Below are 19,242 nucleotides of genomic sequence, written 5' to 3' on the forward strand. Positions count from 1 at the left end.
CCACATTACCTAGGAAACGTTCATAGGTGCATCTTTGTGTCTTCAGTCATCCTCCAACCTGTTTGCATCTGTTTTGCTTCACCAACGCAATGTTGCCGTCGCCTCCGTCTGTCTTGACAAAAAAACGTTAGCTATGTGGAACTGACAGATCAGTATTGTGTGAATTATGACAACGATTTTTGACGTTACACGCGATATATATATTTTTTTTTTATCTGACCCCTCTGTTCATTCTCTCTTCTCGTCCAGGAGCTGTCGGGCAGCGCGGGCAGTTTCTGGCTATGTCTGACGGGGGTCAAGCTGTCATCTGACCAGAGTCCTGCTCTGTTCCACTAATGTCTCACCGCGTCCACTCCCACATGGGGCAGCGGCACCAGGGTCCTCGATGGCCTCACCTTGACAGACCAGGCTCAGGAGGATCAAATTCAGCTACGATCCCCATCTTTCTCCTTCTCCCTCAAACGACATGCACACGCAAACACATGCACGCACACATGCACATCTGCACTGATGTAGAGCCTCCCCCTCAGCGCCTGCAGCAACCTGCTTCGCCCCTTTTTGCCTATTCCCCTCCCCTCCTTTAACCTACTATTCTGTCTATGCAGTCACTCTGAACCCAACTACAACCTCAAGCTTCCTCCCCTACTTCCCTGGACTGTTGTTTCTTGTCTCCCCCTTGGTTTTCAGAGGGATTTCCTGTGTAGCCAGCCTGGCGAGCATGCCGCGCTCATATGGCATTTTCAGTTTGCCGTTGGTGTCGCATCGGCCCCGGTCTGACTGGGACCTGAGCTCTCAGCAGACTTGCCCTCTGTCTCACAGGACCCTCAGCTCAGGGGGAAGTTCTTACCAAGTAGCCACGCCTCTTCCTCTTTCTTCACGGGCATTTCCTGTTGGACGCACACTTAGCCGAACTGTTTCAGATGGACAGCCATATTTTTTCTCTCTCTTTCTTTTCGGGTTTGTCCGTTTGTTTTCTTCTTTCTGTGTGTGCGCACAGTAAACCCGCCCGAGACTGAACTCTCTAACAACTAAAAGTCATGTACAGAAAAACACATGTATGAAACCTGTATGTTAATTAATAAGACCTTATGGAATGTTGATAATGATAATTAACGAATATTGATAAACTTAAAGTGGTACTTCCTCATGTCTGCATTTCAAATACGAGTGGAGTGCACTTCACAAGTGTCTAGCTGGAGTTTCCGCCCCCAAACCGCTCGCCGACCTAATGACAGCTCTCCCGTTTCTACCGGGAGATTAATCAAGAAAAGCGCTTCCTTTTTTTCCTCTGCTTCTTTTCTCTCCTTCTTTCCTTTCTTGCTCTCTGTTATCCTTGCTTGCTTTCTTCCTTCCTAATAGGAACCAGTAGCACCAGAAATAGGCCAGCAGGGAAGGAAAGTCGAGAAGGAATAAAGGGGAATATAGGCTTGGAAATCCTTCTCTTAGGCTTTATCCGTGAAACGAGAGATGACTCAAGTGCGCTTTGCGAGATTATTTGGCAGAAGTGCACTTTCCGAAGGCTGTTTGACCGAGAAGCCGTTTGAGAGAAATCAGTGGTGTTTGTTTTACTTAAAGGCCTCAGGTGAACTTCAGTGGCACTTACGAATTCACATTTTGTTGTTTCTTTCTCCCACTGAAGCTGATTTTGCAATCTCAGATGTGAATAGAAAAATTGCTCATCTTCAGCCTGAGACAGTGACATGTCTAATATGAACATACTTTATATGATATATATGTATTAGAGGTATATTTTCAGCCAGTGAGCTATCTTCTTTAGAGATGTCAACCATTCCTCAGTTATATGAACGGTTATTATAATGAACAGGTAAAAATTAATTCTCTCCCCGTTTACTGAGTAGCATTTTGACGTATGTAGAGAACATTTATTATATGCTTTATTAAATATTATATAAAAATAACAAAGTCCTTATTTAAAGAAAAAACTGGCCTATGTGAAGTTCTTCAAGACTTCAGTGATGTTGATTGATCGATGTAACTAAACCAAAGGTTGGCACTTAACTCAGAGAGCTTATTTAGCATTGACCTTTTGTTTTTTTTCCATTTAAGTTAAAATTTTTGTCAATGTTTTTGGTTTGTTTGTTTTGGAGTTCTGGATGTGGGAGAATGTAGCCAATTGTAGCGCATGAGTCCGCTATGCAAATCAACCTTCCCTCACAATCCTGTATCAGAGACAGTCAGGAGGCAGACACACCCACCCACGGGCGCTCTCACAGACTCTGGCCAAGACACTGAGAGGAAGAAGGAGAATCTCATGTTTAATGCTGCTGGTGAACTTTGTTGTTCTGCATCTACTACTACGTTTCATTCAATGGAATGCAAAAAAGAGCAACAAGGAGAGATTAAGATGGAGAGAGAGGATGAATGAATGTAAACCAGGATGAACGTGTGTGTTTCGCGAATGGCATGATTGTCAGAGGAGGGTAGAGAGTGAACCAGGTACTACTAAAGATGGTTTATTGTTAGTGGGTGTGTGCAGACTATGTGTGTCAGTTCTGGGCTGTTGTTGCTCGGGGATAGAGGGAACCTGTATTTTTGCAATAAAGTTATTACCAATGCACTCCCACAGGGGGCGTAACCACCTTAACATATCTGTGTCATTCTTGTCACATCAATTGCAGTGAGTTTGGAAAATCTTCTCCCTTGGAAAAACAAGAAAACACCCACAATGTAGAGGTTATCAGTGTTTCTAACACAAAAATAGTTTTCCACGCAGTGCGGTTCCAGAAAGACAGCTTCTATAGGTTTACATGTCTTAAGTATTAAGTGTGAACTAAGCTTACACTTGAATAATAGCACGACCCCTGGCTCTGTCAAAACTGGAGCTGGAGGTTTGTGCGGGGGGAGCTGTACCAATATCGGCCGACATAGGGCAGCATAGGCGTCACACTCTGGACAGATCGCCAGTCCATCACAGGGACACATATAGAGACAAACAACCAACCATCCACTCACACTCTCACACTTACAGTCAATTTAGAGTGGACAGATTGGACAATTTAGGGTGTCCACTTTGCCTAATCCCCATATTGCATGTTTCTGGAAGACGAACTCTACACCAACTGTGTGGCCCATTGCAGAATTTGAGAGACAAAGAGAGCGATAAAGAAACTACATGGCTGGTGATGCCCTAAGACCTTTGCACAGTACTGTAGCTCAGACAAGTGTATTCCTCTCATCATCACAGTGGAATTGTAATATTTCAACACATGAACTGCAACACGTTCTCCCAAGACAACTGCCAATAAACGTACAAGTAACGCATACAATGTGCTGTACTATGTGTTGTACTGCTTCGTGACAAAAACCTTGTTTCCATTCATTTACATGAACACCATTCTTGCCCACCACTAGCAGCCAACGCTGCAGTTCCTCCCTCTACCACCAGGTGTAGCCAGTGATTCACTGGCCTGCTTGTTGATTCAGTCACTCCTGCCCATTCACAAAAGAACTGACCTTTATGTTTCATCACTGTGAGAAATAAATAAATAAAAAAAACACCCCACAGAGCAAAGCAAGGAAAAGCTGAGCAATAGGCCATTCATACTGACTTCTCTCCAGTATATCCATTCCAATCCAACTTTATTTATAAACCACTTTAAAAACAACTGCTGAAACAAAGTGCTGTACATCAAGGATAAGTAAAATATAGAAACCTAAAATAAACAATAAAGGACCTCTAGAAAAACATTAAAACAACACAGGTAAAAACAACAATGTACAATAAAAACAAGTCAAATTAATGTTTCGTACTGGGTCAAAAGCCAAAGAGTAAAAGTGAGTTTTAAGACACTGATTTTAAAAATAGGCAGGAGATCTGTTTAACATGCAAAAGAAGATTTTGATCGACCTAAAAGACAAGAGTGTGTAATGATTTTTAAATTTAAAAAGATTTTTAAATTGCACGGGCAGCCAGTGGAGTGACGCCAAAACTGTTCTTTCTTATGTGCTCCAGTTTAAAAGACGCGCTGTCCTATAAATCTGACCACAGAGAGGCTTCTGTCCTCACACCTGAGCAGCAGGTAAAGGGTTAATAATCCGACAAAACCGAGCAGGAGCGCGAGATTTAACTGCAGCGCAGGATAATCCAACCTCAAATAAAACTGCCTTGTGATCATGAGAACTCACTGTCACATATCTCCAAGTTTAACACAGACACACTGTGTGAGAGAACAAGATCTAAGATCAAGTGTGTGGACCAGACACATGGATATTAAAATCTCCAATAATGACACGATCATAATTAGGCACAATTACAAACAAAAAAAGTATAAAGTTCCTATTTTATTTGTGAGGTCTGTAGATGAGAGTTAAATCAGCCTGTAAAAGTGTCCGAAAAAGCGCTGAACTCACCGGCACAGAGGAGATTCACCGGGGACAGCAGGGGCGGCGGGACCGGAACCACATCCAAGCCGGTCTTCGGTATCAGACAGACATCAGCTGGATCCAGGGAACAGCGACGAAATAATCCAAGTTCAAATCCACGGTAACAGCAGAAGAGCAAGCTAGAGGCAGACCTTTAGCTTTACTAGCTTGCACCGGAAGGGTGGAGCGGAAGCCCGGTACAGGTGAGTCGGCAGTGTTGCCAGATCTCGCGAGAGAAACAAGAAACTGGGCCTACGAGAACAAGCCCAAAACGAGCGACTTCTCTCACTCTCTCAAAATAATTAAATAGTATGATATATGAACATTTGCAAATCAATTTTATATACACATAAATACCATCCTGAATCCATTTATTATCCATGTATTATTGCTTTTTATGTACCCATCTTCCTTTTTTCTTTTAGGTCCAGGACTTCAAACCAATATATCATAAAATAGAACCAAAAAATCTTTTAAATCCTGCCATTGTTAAAAACCTCCTCCATCAGACTTACAGACTAAAAAGGGGGTGGAGAGAACGCGGTTGTGGATGGATACAACAAGTGGACAAACTATCCTGTGTTTAAATAATGTATCAAAAATATCAAGTAGTCAAATAAGACAACTCAGTCTTGGTACAAGACCAAATACGCAACTACACTTTAGCAACAATTCCAAAGAACCTGCAACCCGCGACCTCCGATATTTTTAATCAACTTTACAGAAAAACAAGCCCAAAGTTGGGCTAAGCAGACTTGGCAACTGTAAACGTAACTGGATCCTTGGCAGAAGGTGGAAGATCCATGAGAGTTTGGCGATCGTTCACCAGTAGGCACTTGATTTGTTGAGTGAAACAACACATTTCCAACCACAGAGACAGAAGTAGACAGCCAGCCTCACACACCGGTGCCATCTTTCACCCTGCAAGTTAGGCAGAGTGCATTTAATGGCTCTCGTTGGTGTGTGTGTGTGTGTGTGTGTGTTCAGTGGTATCCTCGAGAGAACAGTTAATGTAATCGATTAGAAGTGACGTGTCCTGAGCAGAATGCAAAGGTTTAGGTTATTTTTTTAGAAATGTGCAGCTTGTACAATGACAAAATGATTTGTATTCCTGCAGGAAACTCCAACGGATAATGACAGAAAAAAACTGCTTAATTGCTTAATGTGCATTATGCATGGAGATGACATATGATAAGTGCATCCCATTATATGAGGAACTTGATCGGGGCTTCTATTATGAAAATGACATGGGATTCTTCATGTACGTGCACTGAGGTTCTATATATGAGTGTAAAACGTCTTCTGTTGGTGACAAGCAAGCATTCATTTTGGCCACTTGGTGACTTCAATTTAATCTTGTGCAGTTGATGCAGTAAAAGGTAGTGTGAAGTGTTTGCTTTTAACCAACCTTGTATAAAAAAAAGCAAAAAACAGATGTTGTCTTCTGGTTTCCTCCCTGATGCCAAGCTGAAAGTAAAAATATATGGGTTAGCCACCAGGGGATGACTATGCTGGTGCAAAAAGAGCTTTGTTTGAAGACTTTTGGAAAATGAGCCCACAGTACTTCTCATTTTCAATATCAGTAAACATTATCTTGATGAGTTAATGATTCTCAATCACAGGTTTTGGGTCTTCTTTAAAAGTACATTATGTCGATTTAATAAACAGTGCTCCCATTCAGGGGAAAATTAGCTGGTCTTGCATAGAATTATATATGTAGCAGTAAGGTTTAGAATGCCAACAACAATATATATTATATGAGGCAGTAATATTAATTGGACCTAAGGTACAGAACAAAGACAGTGGTGACAACACACCTTTAACAAAAAAGTATTGAAAACAAAGCTTAGAACTGGAGCCGAGACCTTGTGAAATCACAGAAAAATAGTGTTGCCGTGAGAGTTACAGTGCAGAGTCAAACAAAAAGACTAAATAATAGATAATGGCCTTGATGTGTACCACACAATTTAGCACAACCGCCTTCTTCAGAGTTTATTCCCAGTAAAAGATTACTGATCTGATCAACAAAAGCATTAATACCATGGTGACACAGAGTCAAGTAGGGCATACTCATGAAGGTTGGCGCCGACACTGAGACAGTAAAGAAACTCGCCGTGTGGAGAAGTCAGACTCGGATAAAAGCCTTTAAAACTAGTGAAATTATAGAGAGGGGATAATGAGCTGTGATTCTTTCAATCGAAGACAGAGCCACAGCCATTAAGGCAGGAAAAAGCTTGATTTACATTCATCACACTGGGTCTGAAAGGTGAATAAGACGAAAATGTCCTCTACGTTTATGGTCCAAGCCAAGCCAAGTAAAATTTGGGGGGAAAACACTTAGTCCAGAGAAAAGACTAGCAGTAATAAATTGTGACTGCATCAGAAGGTGGGAAAGTCTCCATAGAGACGAAAGACTAAAATATAAGTTTAGAATATATAAGTTTATAAATATAATATAAGCTTTATGGTGATCCAATATTTTTCTCAAAGACAGAGCTGATACTGTAATCCCACATCAGTAAGTCAACAAAAATAAATACATAAACAAATGTATAATTTATAAAGTTCTTTCTTTTCATTTTTCACTAACATAGCCAATGTTATTTATCTATAATCCTGCTTCTAGTCCAAAAACCCACGACAAATGTATTGATTGATAATACATTCTACTCATGGGCACCTGTTAGGACACTCAAGGACAGCTGACATATACAAAAACAATAAAAAACAGTATTATTGGTAGAGTAGGACGACTTTTTTGGTTTTTGAGCAATAATGAGGGAGAGTAAGCCATGTGATCTGAGAGGGCACGACACCGTTTCACCTCCTCTGTTTACAGCCTCACAACTAAAGTAGACAGGATGTCCATGAAACTTTTCTTTATGTCTTCAGCTCTTGCATGCAGCGCATGTTGCCAGGGCGACGAGACATCAAAACACAGCCGTGCAGAGGTAGAGTTGTGTGGAGCTGCTAGGCTTAAACAGCATTGTGTGATCTCATTTAACATTGTGGACTGAATCCAACTTTGGTTTCTATTTAAAAGTTACAGTTTTAACCCTTTTTTCCAGGACTATTTTTTAAACATACAGTATATACAAAGGCTATAAGAATGTGTGTTCAAAATACGTACAGTTCAAAGTTCACCTGGCTCGTTTTTATGATCAACAATAAAAGAAAAACGCTCTATTTTGTGACGTCTGCACAATTATTGCTACTTTATATCACTACTAAAAATGCTATATAAAACGAATCATAACTTTGACTCAACAACACGTAAGAAGACCGAAAACTACACATTTTTAAAGCCTGAATATGCAACCTATAAACACACACTCCCAGGAAGTCCATATAAGGAGTTGTTTATTATACCCATAGCAATTTACCAAGGGTGCATCTGTGGTAGAGTTCTCAACGGGCCTGAAAATTACAACCCGACCCGAATCGGCCCGCGGGTCTTTAAGCCCGAACCCGACCCGGCCCGAAATACATTTTCCCATTGATTGAAGCGTGGTGTGAGCACTGAGGGTTAACAACATGTGGGTGAAACTCCACAATCAACAATTTTCTGAGCAAATGTGCCACCTGCAGCTTTAATTACTTGATCAATGCGTGTCTTTTATCATTCGTTTTGAGTCAGGCTATCATTCAACTCTGTCTCTGCCCTCGTGTTCGACTTCCTCTCTCCTGCTCCTCTGGTATTGGCACCAGCGGGGCTGGTGTGGGCTGCGTCTGATTCCAGAGTGATGCACGTGCTGCAAAACTCACGTGTGGTGCAGAAGCAGACATAGGCACTCACACTCCCCGCAGGAGAGTCATCCTTGGCTAAAAATAGTGCATCGGAGGAGGAGGAAGAGGAGCAGGAGAAGACTATCACAGAAAGGAACATAAACCTAGGGGTTATTTTTACCCCATGCATCCCCTGTGCTGCATCTTAAGTAGGTTTGATGCCGTCACTGTCTCTCTTTTTTTGTTTTTTTTATATTTATTTTCAAGTCTATTTCTGGCTTGTGCTTCCCCTCTTGGCTCCTCACACCCTTTCAAGCAAGTCATGACTGAGTGAATGAACATGAGGTGAACGGGCAACATGAAATCTCACGGTTAAAGAGAGCCACACGCATCGCTACTTCCCGACACGCACTTAAAAGTTCAACTGTCTGGACAAATCAGTGCATGTGTGTGGTGTCAGAACTCACACCGAGCTGGTGTTTCTGAGTGACTGTGGGCAGGGAATCAAACGTAAAGCCTCAGTGTGGACATCCCAGAGAGACGGCTCTGTAACTATGGTAACCAAGACTTATCAACTGCTCTCTTGCACGTGTAAGAGACCATACGTACCACCAGACCAGCGGCCATTCATTCTCCGCTACATTCATCAGGTCATTTATGTCGTCAGTCACTGAGTCATCAGCTGTCTTCACTCTCAGTAATGTGCTGCTTCTACTGCTGTGTGACCAGGAATATAAAAGGCTAAACATCCAACATGTGTTGGAACATTACAGTTTAATGACATCCTTGAAGGTCCTGTACACAATTTTTGAGTGCTTATAGGAATCGGCGTTGAGCACACACACTAGACCAAAACAAAAGCCGGTGTGACGACTCATTTCTGTCAGCTGTCACATCTATTCTAATAGGTCACGAGTGAAAACAGACATGTAGCATAATGTATGCATCAAGGAGGAGAGGAACCTGCTCCGAGCCATTTTAGAGCTCCTTTTGTTCAACTTGTACAGCTCTTCGTCACAAGAATACCAGACCAATATTAATCCAGACCCGGTCTCTCTCCTTGTCTGACCCCACTTCCACTGGTGTCACTGTGTGGCTCTGACCACACAGTGTTCCACTCTTCTTTCGAAGACTCCCACTTTGACATTAACCCTTAATCTGTCACAGTAATGCTTGTTGCCAAGGTCATTTACTCTCGCACAATGGCAACCCTTCTGTATCTTATTTTCCTTTCATCCTCTTTTCACACATTTAACTCTCTCCTCTGTTCCTGTTCCATTCTTCTACTTCACTGTTCTCTGCTCGCCTCCCCCATTTCATGGGTTTGGCCCTCATGTGTATCATGCCCCTACAGATCGTCTGTTGGCGTTATTTTTAATTGAAAACACAGTGGTCAGAGGAGACGGTCGTATCTGAGTGGCTATAAATCAATTTTTTTCTACCTTCGCTTCTCACATGTTTGTCCGACACTCTTAAATCCTCATCCTTTCCCCTCATCCTCTTTGGCACTTTGGCTCTTTCCTGTGATGTTCACGGTGCGCCCCATTTGTCTCCATCTCTCTCTCTCTCATGTTCTCTGTGTCTCTTGTACATCTCATATCTTTCACCTTCATCCCTCCAGATCTGGTGGCTTAACTGTTCCCAGTCACCCTTGTCACAGCTACAGCCAGATGACACGTTATTAATAATATACTGAAGGGATTTATTGAAAAAAATAATACAATAATGACAAAATGAAGGACGTGGTCAGATCCTAAATTCTTCTTGTGTGTAGTACGTTGGTAGGAGTGTATCTCAATTTAAAATAAAACCATTTTGTGGTAAAATAATTCTACAGCAGCCTAAATGGACAGACAGAGAGCACATTCTGTGTTTTGAAGTGGAATATTATTGCGCAATTGAATAAAGAAGCTTCCACCCACAAGAAGGAGGAGGAAACAGCAGAAAAAGTGGGAGAGTGAAACGGATGAAGACTGTGCTGACGTCCTGTCTCATGTGTCATCCTGTCGTTCCTTTTAACACATAAAGTAGCCATACAATAAAAGGCAATAGTTACTATTTTTATATTAGTAGACTGGTGCGATGAGCTCATCCTTTGTCCATTCTGTAATGCTCCACCTCCTCCTCCGCGTCAACACGGTGGAGTCATGGAGGAAGGTGCTGTCACTCAAGGTTCTGCTCCTCGCTGTGCAGGACCATATGCTTGATCGGCTATCAATACTGCACATTATTCTACACACACTCCCAAAAATCCACCCCATGTGTGATGAGTTACCAGGCCACTTTTCAGCACTCCTTTGGGGTCACAGTTCATTGAGTTGAACTCCTGGCTGGTCGTCCGAACGCGCTCCTCGGGAGGGATCCGCTGCTTGTCAGAGAAAATCAGAGGCGGCTGTTTTGTGTTGCATGTCACATTTGGTCTCAATATATCAGAGAGGAAAAAAGTTTAACTGCATGTGGCTTACTGCACTTTCACTGCATCTGAGAGAACATTCTAATCTTCAGCCAACTTTAAGTTTAATTACACACATATTCTTATAACCAGACAATAAGACACAAACTAGGTTCCCTACCAAGGCGCCAAGCATCTGGACCAGATACTCTATGTCAAGTCTTACTCACTATATGCATCAGACCTGACACGTCTGCTCGCCACAATCTGAGATGATGCCTCACTGTTCAGATGTCAGGCACTGACTCAGTTCTCCTCGGATCTGAGCTATCTTCAACAAGACCTTTCCACTTAACTCATCACTGACTCCACACGTTCCATCATAGGTCATCTCTCACCTGATCATCAAAAATCTCCATAACAGTAAGTTGTGTTGAGCTAAATCCAATAAAATGAGAGGAATTTGCAGAGATACTGGACAGATGTGTTTTCCATGTAAAAGGTTTGGGTGCTGCAGGCAGAACTTTGTCACGGTCCATCAAGTGCAAGTTCATTACAGAAGAATAGGCCCATTTTTATTCTGTCTCTATATACAGTATAGTGATGGAAAACTCTTTCAGTGCTCATCACTTGGTTGGCATCTCTATGGAGCCTCAGACTTGACATGGAAAAAGGTCCATCTATCCTTCTTCCACTGCTTTATCCTGCACATGAAGGTCGCAGGGGGGTGCCAATCTCAGCTGACATAGGGTGGAAGGCAGGTACACCACGGACAGTTGACCAGTCCATCACAAGGACACAACCATTCACTCTCACACTCACATCTACGGTCAGTTTAGAGTGTCCAATTTACCTAATCCCCATACTGCATGTTTTTGGACTGTGGTAGGAAACCGGAGACCCCCACACACACACACACACACACAGGCAGAATAGATATAACACTTTCATGAATTACCGGGAGAGCTGCACGAGTAAAGCGAGCAAAGAGGGCTGAAGCTTTTCGATGGACAGAGATAGCGTGATTGAGTTTTATTTTCAAAGATATTCTCTAAACTCGGGCATTGCAAGGAATCCGAGGCATTTAAACAGAATATTAAGAGCCAGGTTACTTTACAGGTAGCAACCTAACCCTGCCTCCGCCTCGCTGAATGCTTGCGTGCTCTGGCAGCAGGGGATAGAAATCCTGTCGGGGATAACTACGTTGGCTTTTGAGGATATCTTTGTCACTCATTCCCAACCTAAAACAAAACTTAATCACACTATCTCTGTCCATCTTCAGCCCTCTTCGCTCGCTTTAATTTTGTGCGACATTCTATTTCGTGGCCCCTGGTTTTTTTGCCCCCGCCATGTCATGCTCCGTACATCTCCAATCCCCTGAGAGGGATTCCACCCTCCACTTTAGTGCTACCATTAACCGTTCATCACTGCTGACCAGCTGAGTCGCCATCATCCATACATCCCCGATGGCAGAGTCATGACGGGATGAACAGCAGCAGGAGTGTGTGTGTGTGTGTGTGTGTGTGTGTGTGTGTATATATCAGTGCAGGGCCCTGTGATCCAGACTGAACAGGCTTTGTGTGACATGTTTACACCGAGTTCCTACCTGATGAATGAAATGAAACATCCATCCCTCTATCTCACCAATCTCCTCCTCCTCCTCCTCCTGCCTTATTTAGCCTGTGTGCTAAAGCCCTGAATCTTATCTCAGGCATTTCTAACTGCCTTGTCAGTTTAACTGAGTTAAGTTAGGTGTGCTCACGGGGAAATCCGGGCAGCGGCACGGAAAGGCTTTGCATGGCACCGTGCACCTCCGAGCAACGGAAACGGCGCTAAAACAATGGCATGATGAAAGAACTGATTCAACACTGAGAGTTAGATGAGAACACTGATACCAGTCTCTCAACTGTTTATTGTATGAATGAAGCAGCAGACACTTACGCCATTTAAGCTTAAAGCATTAATGTGTCATTCCTCACATCTCCTCATCTTAGTCAATCATGTGCTGAGGTTTTTTTTCATATTCATTTAATACTTGAAATACAAGCTCCTGGGAAGTTATAAAGGACCTTCTTTTATTATCCTACTGCATGTAATTTAAAAATTAACTGATTGAATAAAACTGTAATTATGGAGCGCTCCATATTAATCTCTTTCACGTCTCTGTGAATTTGACATGAACAGAATTTTCTTATATTTTTTCTTTTCTTTTTCTTCTAAAGTCCCTCTGTAAAATATAACATTTAAATTATAAAGCGAATACAGCGGTCCTCAGGAGAGGAGCTGGTTATAATTACATGCATGTGTTTTACGGTCAGGGAGTGAAAGGTAGTGTCATTGGTCATGTAAGATGTTTTAATGAAGACCATCAAATTATTTGTACGTCTAAATAATAAAATAATAATGTTAGTGAATGGTCCACCTCAGTCAGGTGCAGAAGGGCTTATGTAGCAGAGTTGCTGTATAATCAGTGTGCCATTTGATATGTTGTCATTTTTTATTTTCATCATATCTGCTCCCATCCCTCCCACACAGTCTTTACATTTTTGCCAAAACCTGGAGATTATTTTTTCTCTCTCTCCCTCATTCAGTCTGCCTCACCTAATCTCTCTCTCTCACACACACACACACACACGCACACACACATACACACACACACACACATAGGGAGATTTGTGCAGAGAAAGACTCCCAAATTGTTTGTCAGTTTTGATATGCCCTCACCCGACTCGCACAACAAGAATAAAAATCACTTCCCCTCTGTGCCATTTTAATCTGCTGCGTGTCGTTTTAATCTAATCTGTTTGTCTCTTATGTGAGGAGCGCACAGGGAAGGCACATGCTTTTTTTTGTGTGGTGAAGAAACGTCAGCCGTCACGGTTTGATTAAGTGATGTTGTGATTAAGTGTTGTTGTGAGTTAGCGACATTCCTCCCACTCAGTGCCTTGCACCGGTGCTTTAGTATCGACACAAAAAGACAAAAAGAAACTGTGGGAATGTCTTCGCTCCCCGTCAGCGTCGACAATAACTTGATGAGCAGGTGATGGGCTTCTGCATCGCCATTGTATCAACACTGCTCAGTCTGACATGTTCCTCACGTTGAACGCCACTTCACCCCCTCGCACATGAACGCTTTCACTTGAACGTTCTGACACCGAAGCCTACGTTGAATTTCGTCTATGACTCGTGCACATGCGACCTTCACTTCCTTCCTTACAGTAGTGACGTGCTCTCGAGCCACTTGTCTCTAGTAAAAGTCTTCCAACACATTTTGGAACAATGCTATACCTCCATATCTTTGTGGCAACAGTTCGGAGCAAGGTCACTTTCTATTCCTGCATGACGGTGCCTCAGTGCACAAAGCAACGACTATAAAGACACACCCGTGTTGACTAAGGTCGTGTACAAAGAAAACCAGTCTTAGCTGCACTTACACTGGCTCCCTGTAACATTTCGAGTTGACTTTAAGCTCCTCCTCCTCCTCCTGGTATACGAAGCACTTCATGAGCTAGGACCAAGTTACATTGCCAACTCCCATGCGATCACTGGGGATGCCGCCTTTGTTACTTACTCCCCTAAACTTTTGGAACACACTCCCCTTAGATATCAGTGAAGCCAGCTCACTAAATATTAAAAGCAGACTTAAAACTTATCTTTTTACTCTAGTCTTCAACAAGCTCCTTTTCATTCCACCCTGTGTTGTATCTGCATCTCTTTTCTAGTCAGTTTATTTTCCTTTTATTGTGAAGCACTTTGAGCTGCAATCCTTGTATGAAAGGTGCTATACAAATTATATTATACTGTAGCTGCAAAACGGGGGACCAACTCCATATTCAAGTCCTGTATATGTATTTGAATATGTCTCTCCAGTCCCTGTTGGTGTCAGCTGTCTGAATACTTTTGTCCATAAGGTGTCAATAGTGCAGTTTTTTCATAAAAGTGTATTCCAGCTCCTAAACTGTGGAGTCACACGATTACTGAGCATCTCTGCTTGTTCTCCTGCCAAGGAGAAAATAAATAGTCCAGCAGCAGATTATGTTCTGTTTATGATACGTGTTGCAAATAGTGTTTCATGTTTTGAATCCAGAATCTGACACTGAGACACCTATTTCCTGTACCACAGAGGAGTTTCCCACCCTGTTCACATGTCGTGTTAGTGTGTGGACAGATTTTTGTCAGGTTTAGTTATGAGTTAGATAAGAAAAATACATTAACCTGCAAGATAGCGAGAACATTTTCTCATAAACTGTCAGTTTCATGGAATCTGTGCATAATTTCTCTTATTGTAATTGCACTTGCACTTAAACTGTCCTTGAACTGCTGTCAGATTTTTTTTCTCCTTTTCAACACTTAAGATGCACTTACAATACTTAGCACAGCTCTTTCTCATTTTGAGTGGCATTATGCTCATTCAATGCACTTCAGCGCACACATAATGTGTGGATATAGAATAAATGTACACAGAGAAGCATTGTGCAAAGAGATTTCTATTGTCCACGGTTCTTTTCTAAGTCGATTCATGAGAAGTAACCCCTTGCCCTGGATGTTCAAGTAGAGGAACATGTGTATTTAAGGAGGCCTGAGCTAATATTGCTTGTTTCAGTGCAGAACTAGGAGGCTGCATAACAGGCTGTTTGAAAAACAATGAAGGCATTGTTTTATTGTAAATAATGCAATGGACATATTGGATTCCAAGAAAATAAAAACAGCTGAAAATGGTCATAACAGTTTGCCTTCAAATTGCGGTATTGGGTTTGAATAATAAATATGACCTGTCTCGACCTTTGCTCATATGTTTTGGGTTGTAACCAGAAGACAGAGCCAAAGAAGGAGGAGACACTGTTGTCTGACATTTGCTTTTCTTCTAAGCTGTCTGTTTCCTGGGGGAGAAAAAAAAGAAGTAATTTTTGACAGTTGCTGGAGGAAATGTTTACAAAGCATTTTGTGTAATATTGCACTGTAGGAATTTGGTTGCTGCACTGATGAGAAAGCGCGGCGTGATAATATTCTCACATTCCTCAGCTACATTAGCTTTATTATGCAAAGTCTTTGTTCATTCACTTCAATAATGTAGTGTCTCTGCTCACTGACACCAGTAACATACAAACATGGAAATCCTGGACGTTCTGCACCGATCATGTGACTGCCAACATGGTCACATGCCCACTAGGTATCAAACAGCCCCAGAGTTGAGTTCACCCTTATGTTCTTACTGTAGATATGGTTCAATAGCCACAGAGTATTAAAGGTGTTTTAACTTAACGCCCCCTTGAGCGCCTCAGAATCCTTCAACTTATATAAGTCTGTGTGTTGTAGGTCAACGTGTAGTTGTGCTCACGAGTGCACGGTGAACACACACGGTGAACTCTGCAGCCTTCTCGCTGTTTCCGCACGCTGCATTTCTTTTCTTCCAAAATGTTCTCCATATTTTGAAAATCTATCAGTGAAACGCAGCCAGCAGTCAGCAGTAAGAGGCCCAGTTCAGTCAGCGCTGCTATCAACATCTGTCCTGAGTGAACACTGACTTGAAGAACATGCCGCTGCCTTACACTGACACTGACGTTTAATTGTAGTGTATAACTGATGCTTATAGAGCCTGTTGAGCTTCTCCTGACACAGTGACTGTGTTAAGTGCTCACTTAAGACACATGTGACAATACACCTGTAATGCCAGCTGTGGACAAAGGAGGATGACGCCAGTTAAACCCCTTCACAGTTTTTATGGGCACCAACTTGTGCCTTTAACACAACTTTGTGCTGTGCTATTTCAAGTCAACAGCTTCATGACTAGGGGCAGGAATCACAGGGTACCTCACGATACGCGATGCACGGTCCACGATACCAATAATATCGCAATACAACCATTCTGTGATAATGAATATATATATATATACATATATATATATATATATATATATGTATATGTATATATATGTATATGTATATATACATATATCCTCTATATGATTGTCTTGCAGTATTATTGCAAGACAATTACATAACAGTGATGTATATCACCAAATCGATATTTTGACCCACCCCTATTCATGATAGTCCTGGAAGGTTCTGCAGACATTTGGACCAAGTGACAGCGGGAAATAAGACAAGCTCATCTGACAGCGGAATTTTCCAGAGTTGTAATAAATAAATTAATAAATTGAGAACATAAGCTGTCTTTATGGTGCACTGCTGATATTTTTTGGAATACCAGCATTTATGCTCTTCCACTTTTAGCGTTGGTTGACAATGAGCGTGTGTATTTGCTTGTAAAAAAAATCAAAAAAACAATAACCCCGTTATTACCACAGGTTATCTTTATTAAAAGCCACCTGTTGGCCTTTGGTGTAATATGTGGATGCATTTCCATACATAAATATATATATAAATACGATACACAATAGTAAGTCAGTGAGTAAACTGATGTCACTGTGTGCATCACCTCTGCGAGGGTGCATGTATTTGCATATCGAAGTCTCTGTAAGTACAGAGATGTCGATGGTTTAGCTGTAGATTAACGTTCATTCTGATAAAACAGACAGATCCTCGCCTCTCTGCTGCTAATCCACGGTTTTCCTAATCCCTTCTGCTGCTCCTGCTGCTCCTGTTCAGGGCCTCAGCAGGATTCAAGTACACATTTCCAGGTCTCGACCACTCTTCTCTCCACATTACTGCTATCACCTCTCCGTGACTCTCTTTACCCAACTGTGATGTTTATAACTTTTTTTTTTTTTGACATATTGCAACATTGAGTGACTGTCACATAAAATTGAATCCATTCATCTATGTGTCCATTACTTATAGTGCTTATTCATTGAGGGCCACAAGGGGAGACTCTTTTAATTAACAACTTTCATTTCATCAGCATTTTGCTGACCTGATAATATTAAATATGCAGTGGAAAGTGAAAGGAAATAAAATGTTAATTTCTAAATCTAACACCAGACAAAGAACTTAGAGAGCACAAAAGCTCCACCAAGGCCACTCTCTTTTCCACATTGTCACACTCTATCTCGTTTATAATTTTATTTTTAATCTTTTTTAATAGGTATCCAGATCTAATTCCTTGGGCCTTTACGTTCAGACAATTTCATCACAATTTGTCCAACAAACAACAACAGACCAAATATATATAGATAGCTGACTGCATTAGAATTCTATAATTATATTATATACCGTGCAATGTGGGTCACACGGTGGTATAGTGGTTAGCACAAGAACAAGAGCCTTTCTGCATGGAGTTTGCATGTTCTCCCCGTGTGTGCGTGGGTTCTCTCCGGGTTCTCCCACAGTCCAAAAACATGCAATGTGGGGAATAGGTAAATTGGACACTCTAAATTGACCGTAGGAGTGAGTGTGAGAGTGAATGGTTGTTTGTCTCTATCTGTGTGTGGCCCTGCGATGGACTGGCCAACTGTCCAGGGTGTACCCCACCTATCGCCCGATGTAGCTGAGATTGGCACAGCACCCCCCGCGACCCTCTGGTGGATGATAAAGCGGTTAGATGATGACTGACTGACCGTGCAATGTAGCGTTAAACTAATGCATAGGGTCATTGGAGTGTAGTTAACTGGCAGCCTGGTGATAGGAAGCCCAGAGCAAAGCCACTAGTGGCCACAGTGTGTGGAATCTGCTTTATTGTATTCGCGCTTTGTTCTCGTATTGTTTGAAAAACAATTCCAAACAAACAACAGCAAAGTTTATGGGTAGAAAATAGATATACTACCACAAGTGTGCTTGGATATGTGTAAAATCACTATAATAAACTAAAAACAGTTCTGTTTCTGTAGCCTTAGAATAAGATAAGCCTTCAATATTTACTTACACGTGTACAAGGCAATGACTTTGTTTTAAGGAGGCCACACACTGTGGAACAACCTGCATAAGGAGATCAGGGATGCAAGTTCCATTCTCCTCCTTCCGGATTCTCCCTTTTAGGGGTCACTACAGTGGATCATCTGCCTCCATCTTGCCCTATCCCTCATGTCCTCATGACCTCTTCTCTGTGGCCTTCCTCTTTTCCTTCTGCCCATCAGCTCCATCTTCATCATCCTTTGTCAAATACAATCCCTATCACTCCTCTGCATGTGACCAAAGCATCACCAGCAATCCGTGTCTCACACATCACCCCTGACAATCATCTCCACCCACTCCACCACGCTGCACCCTCTTCTTCACCTCTTTAGTGAACTGTCCATTGCTTTGGATGGCTGCTACTAACCTTCTTTCCTCTTCTTTCCAGTGCATCCCTCCACCTCTCCAGGCTCTTTGTCCATCACCATTGCAAACAAGAAGGGGCTCAGATCTGACCTCTGATGTAATCCCACCTCTGAACCCATCCATCACTCCGACTGCACACCACTGTCTCACTGTCCTCACACATGTCCTTCACCACCCTCATTCGTGACTCCTGACCTTGTACAATACCACAGTTCCTCTCTTGGTAGTCGACTGTAGGTTTTCTCTAGATCCTCAAAGACACAGTGCAGCGCCGCTTGGCCTTCTCTATACAAAAATCACATCTGTGCTTTTCTTTCTTGGCATGAGCGTATACGGCTGCTCGCTGATCTGTAAATGTTCCATTACAGGTTTTAATGAAAAATCACATTTGTAGGAAGGCTTGTCAAAGATTTTATGGAATACTTTGCTTGCTCTTTCTGTGCCTTTATGTTATTTCACTTGCTTGTTCCCTCTGCACTCCTAGTATTATTATTATTATTATTATTATTATTATTATTATTATT

At 42.0% G+C, this 19,242-nt stretch overlaps 1 protein-coding gene across 1 annotated transcript in view; it reads left to right on the top strand.

Annotated features, from left to right (window-relative positions):
- usp54b (ubiquitin specific peptidase 54b) overlaps positions 1-2,605 on the top strand; it is a 51,760-nt gene extending 49,155 nt beyond the window's left edge. Inside the window, exon 20 of the mRNA XM_044014469.1 lies at positions 250-2,605. Coding sequence (XP_043870404.1) covers positions 250-336 — 87 coding nt within the window. The 3' untranslated portion in view covers positions 337-2,605. The remainder of the gene's footprint in view (positions 1-249) is intronic.
- The last annotated feature ends 16,637 nt before the right edge of the window (positions 2,606-19,242 follow it).

The sequence above is a fragment of the Solea senegalensis genome, linkage group LG18, assembly GCF_019176455.1.
Source record: "Solea senegalensis isolate Sse05_10M linkage group LG18, IFAPA_SoseM_1, whole genome shotgun sequence".
NCBI classification, from domain to species: Eukaryota; Metazoa; Chordata; class Actinopteri; order Pleuronectiformes; family Soleidae; genus Solea; species Solea senegalensis.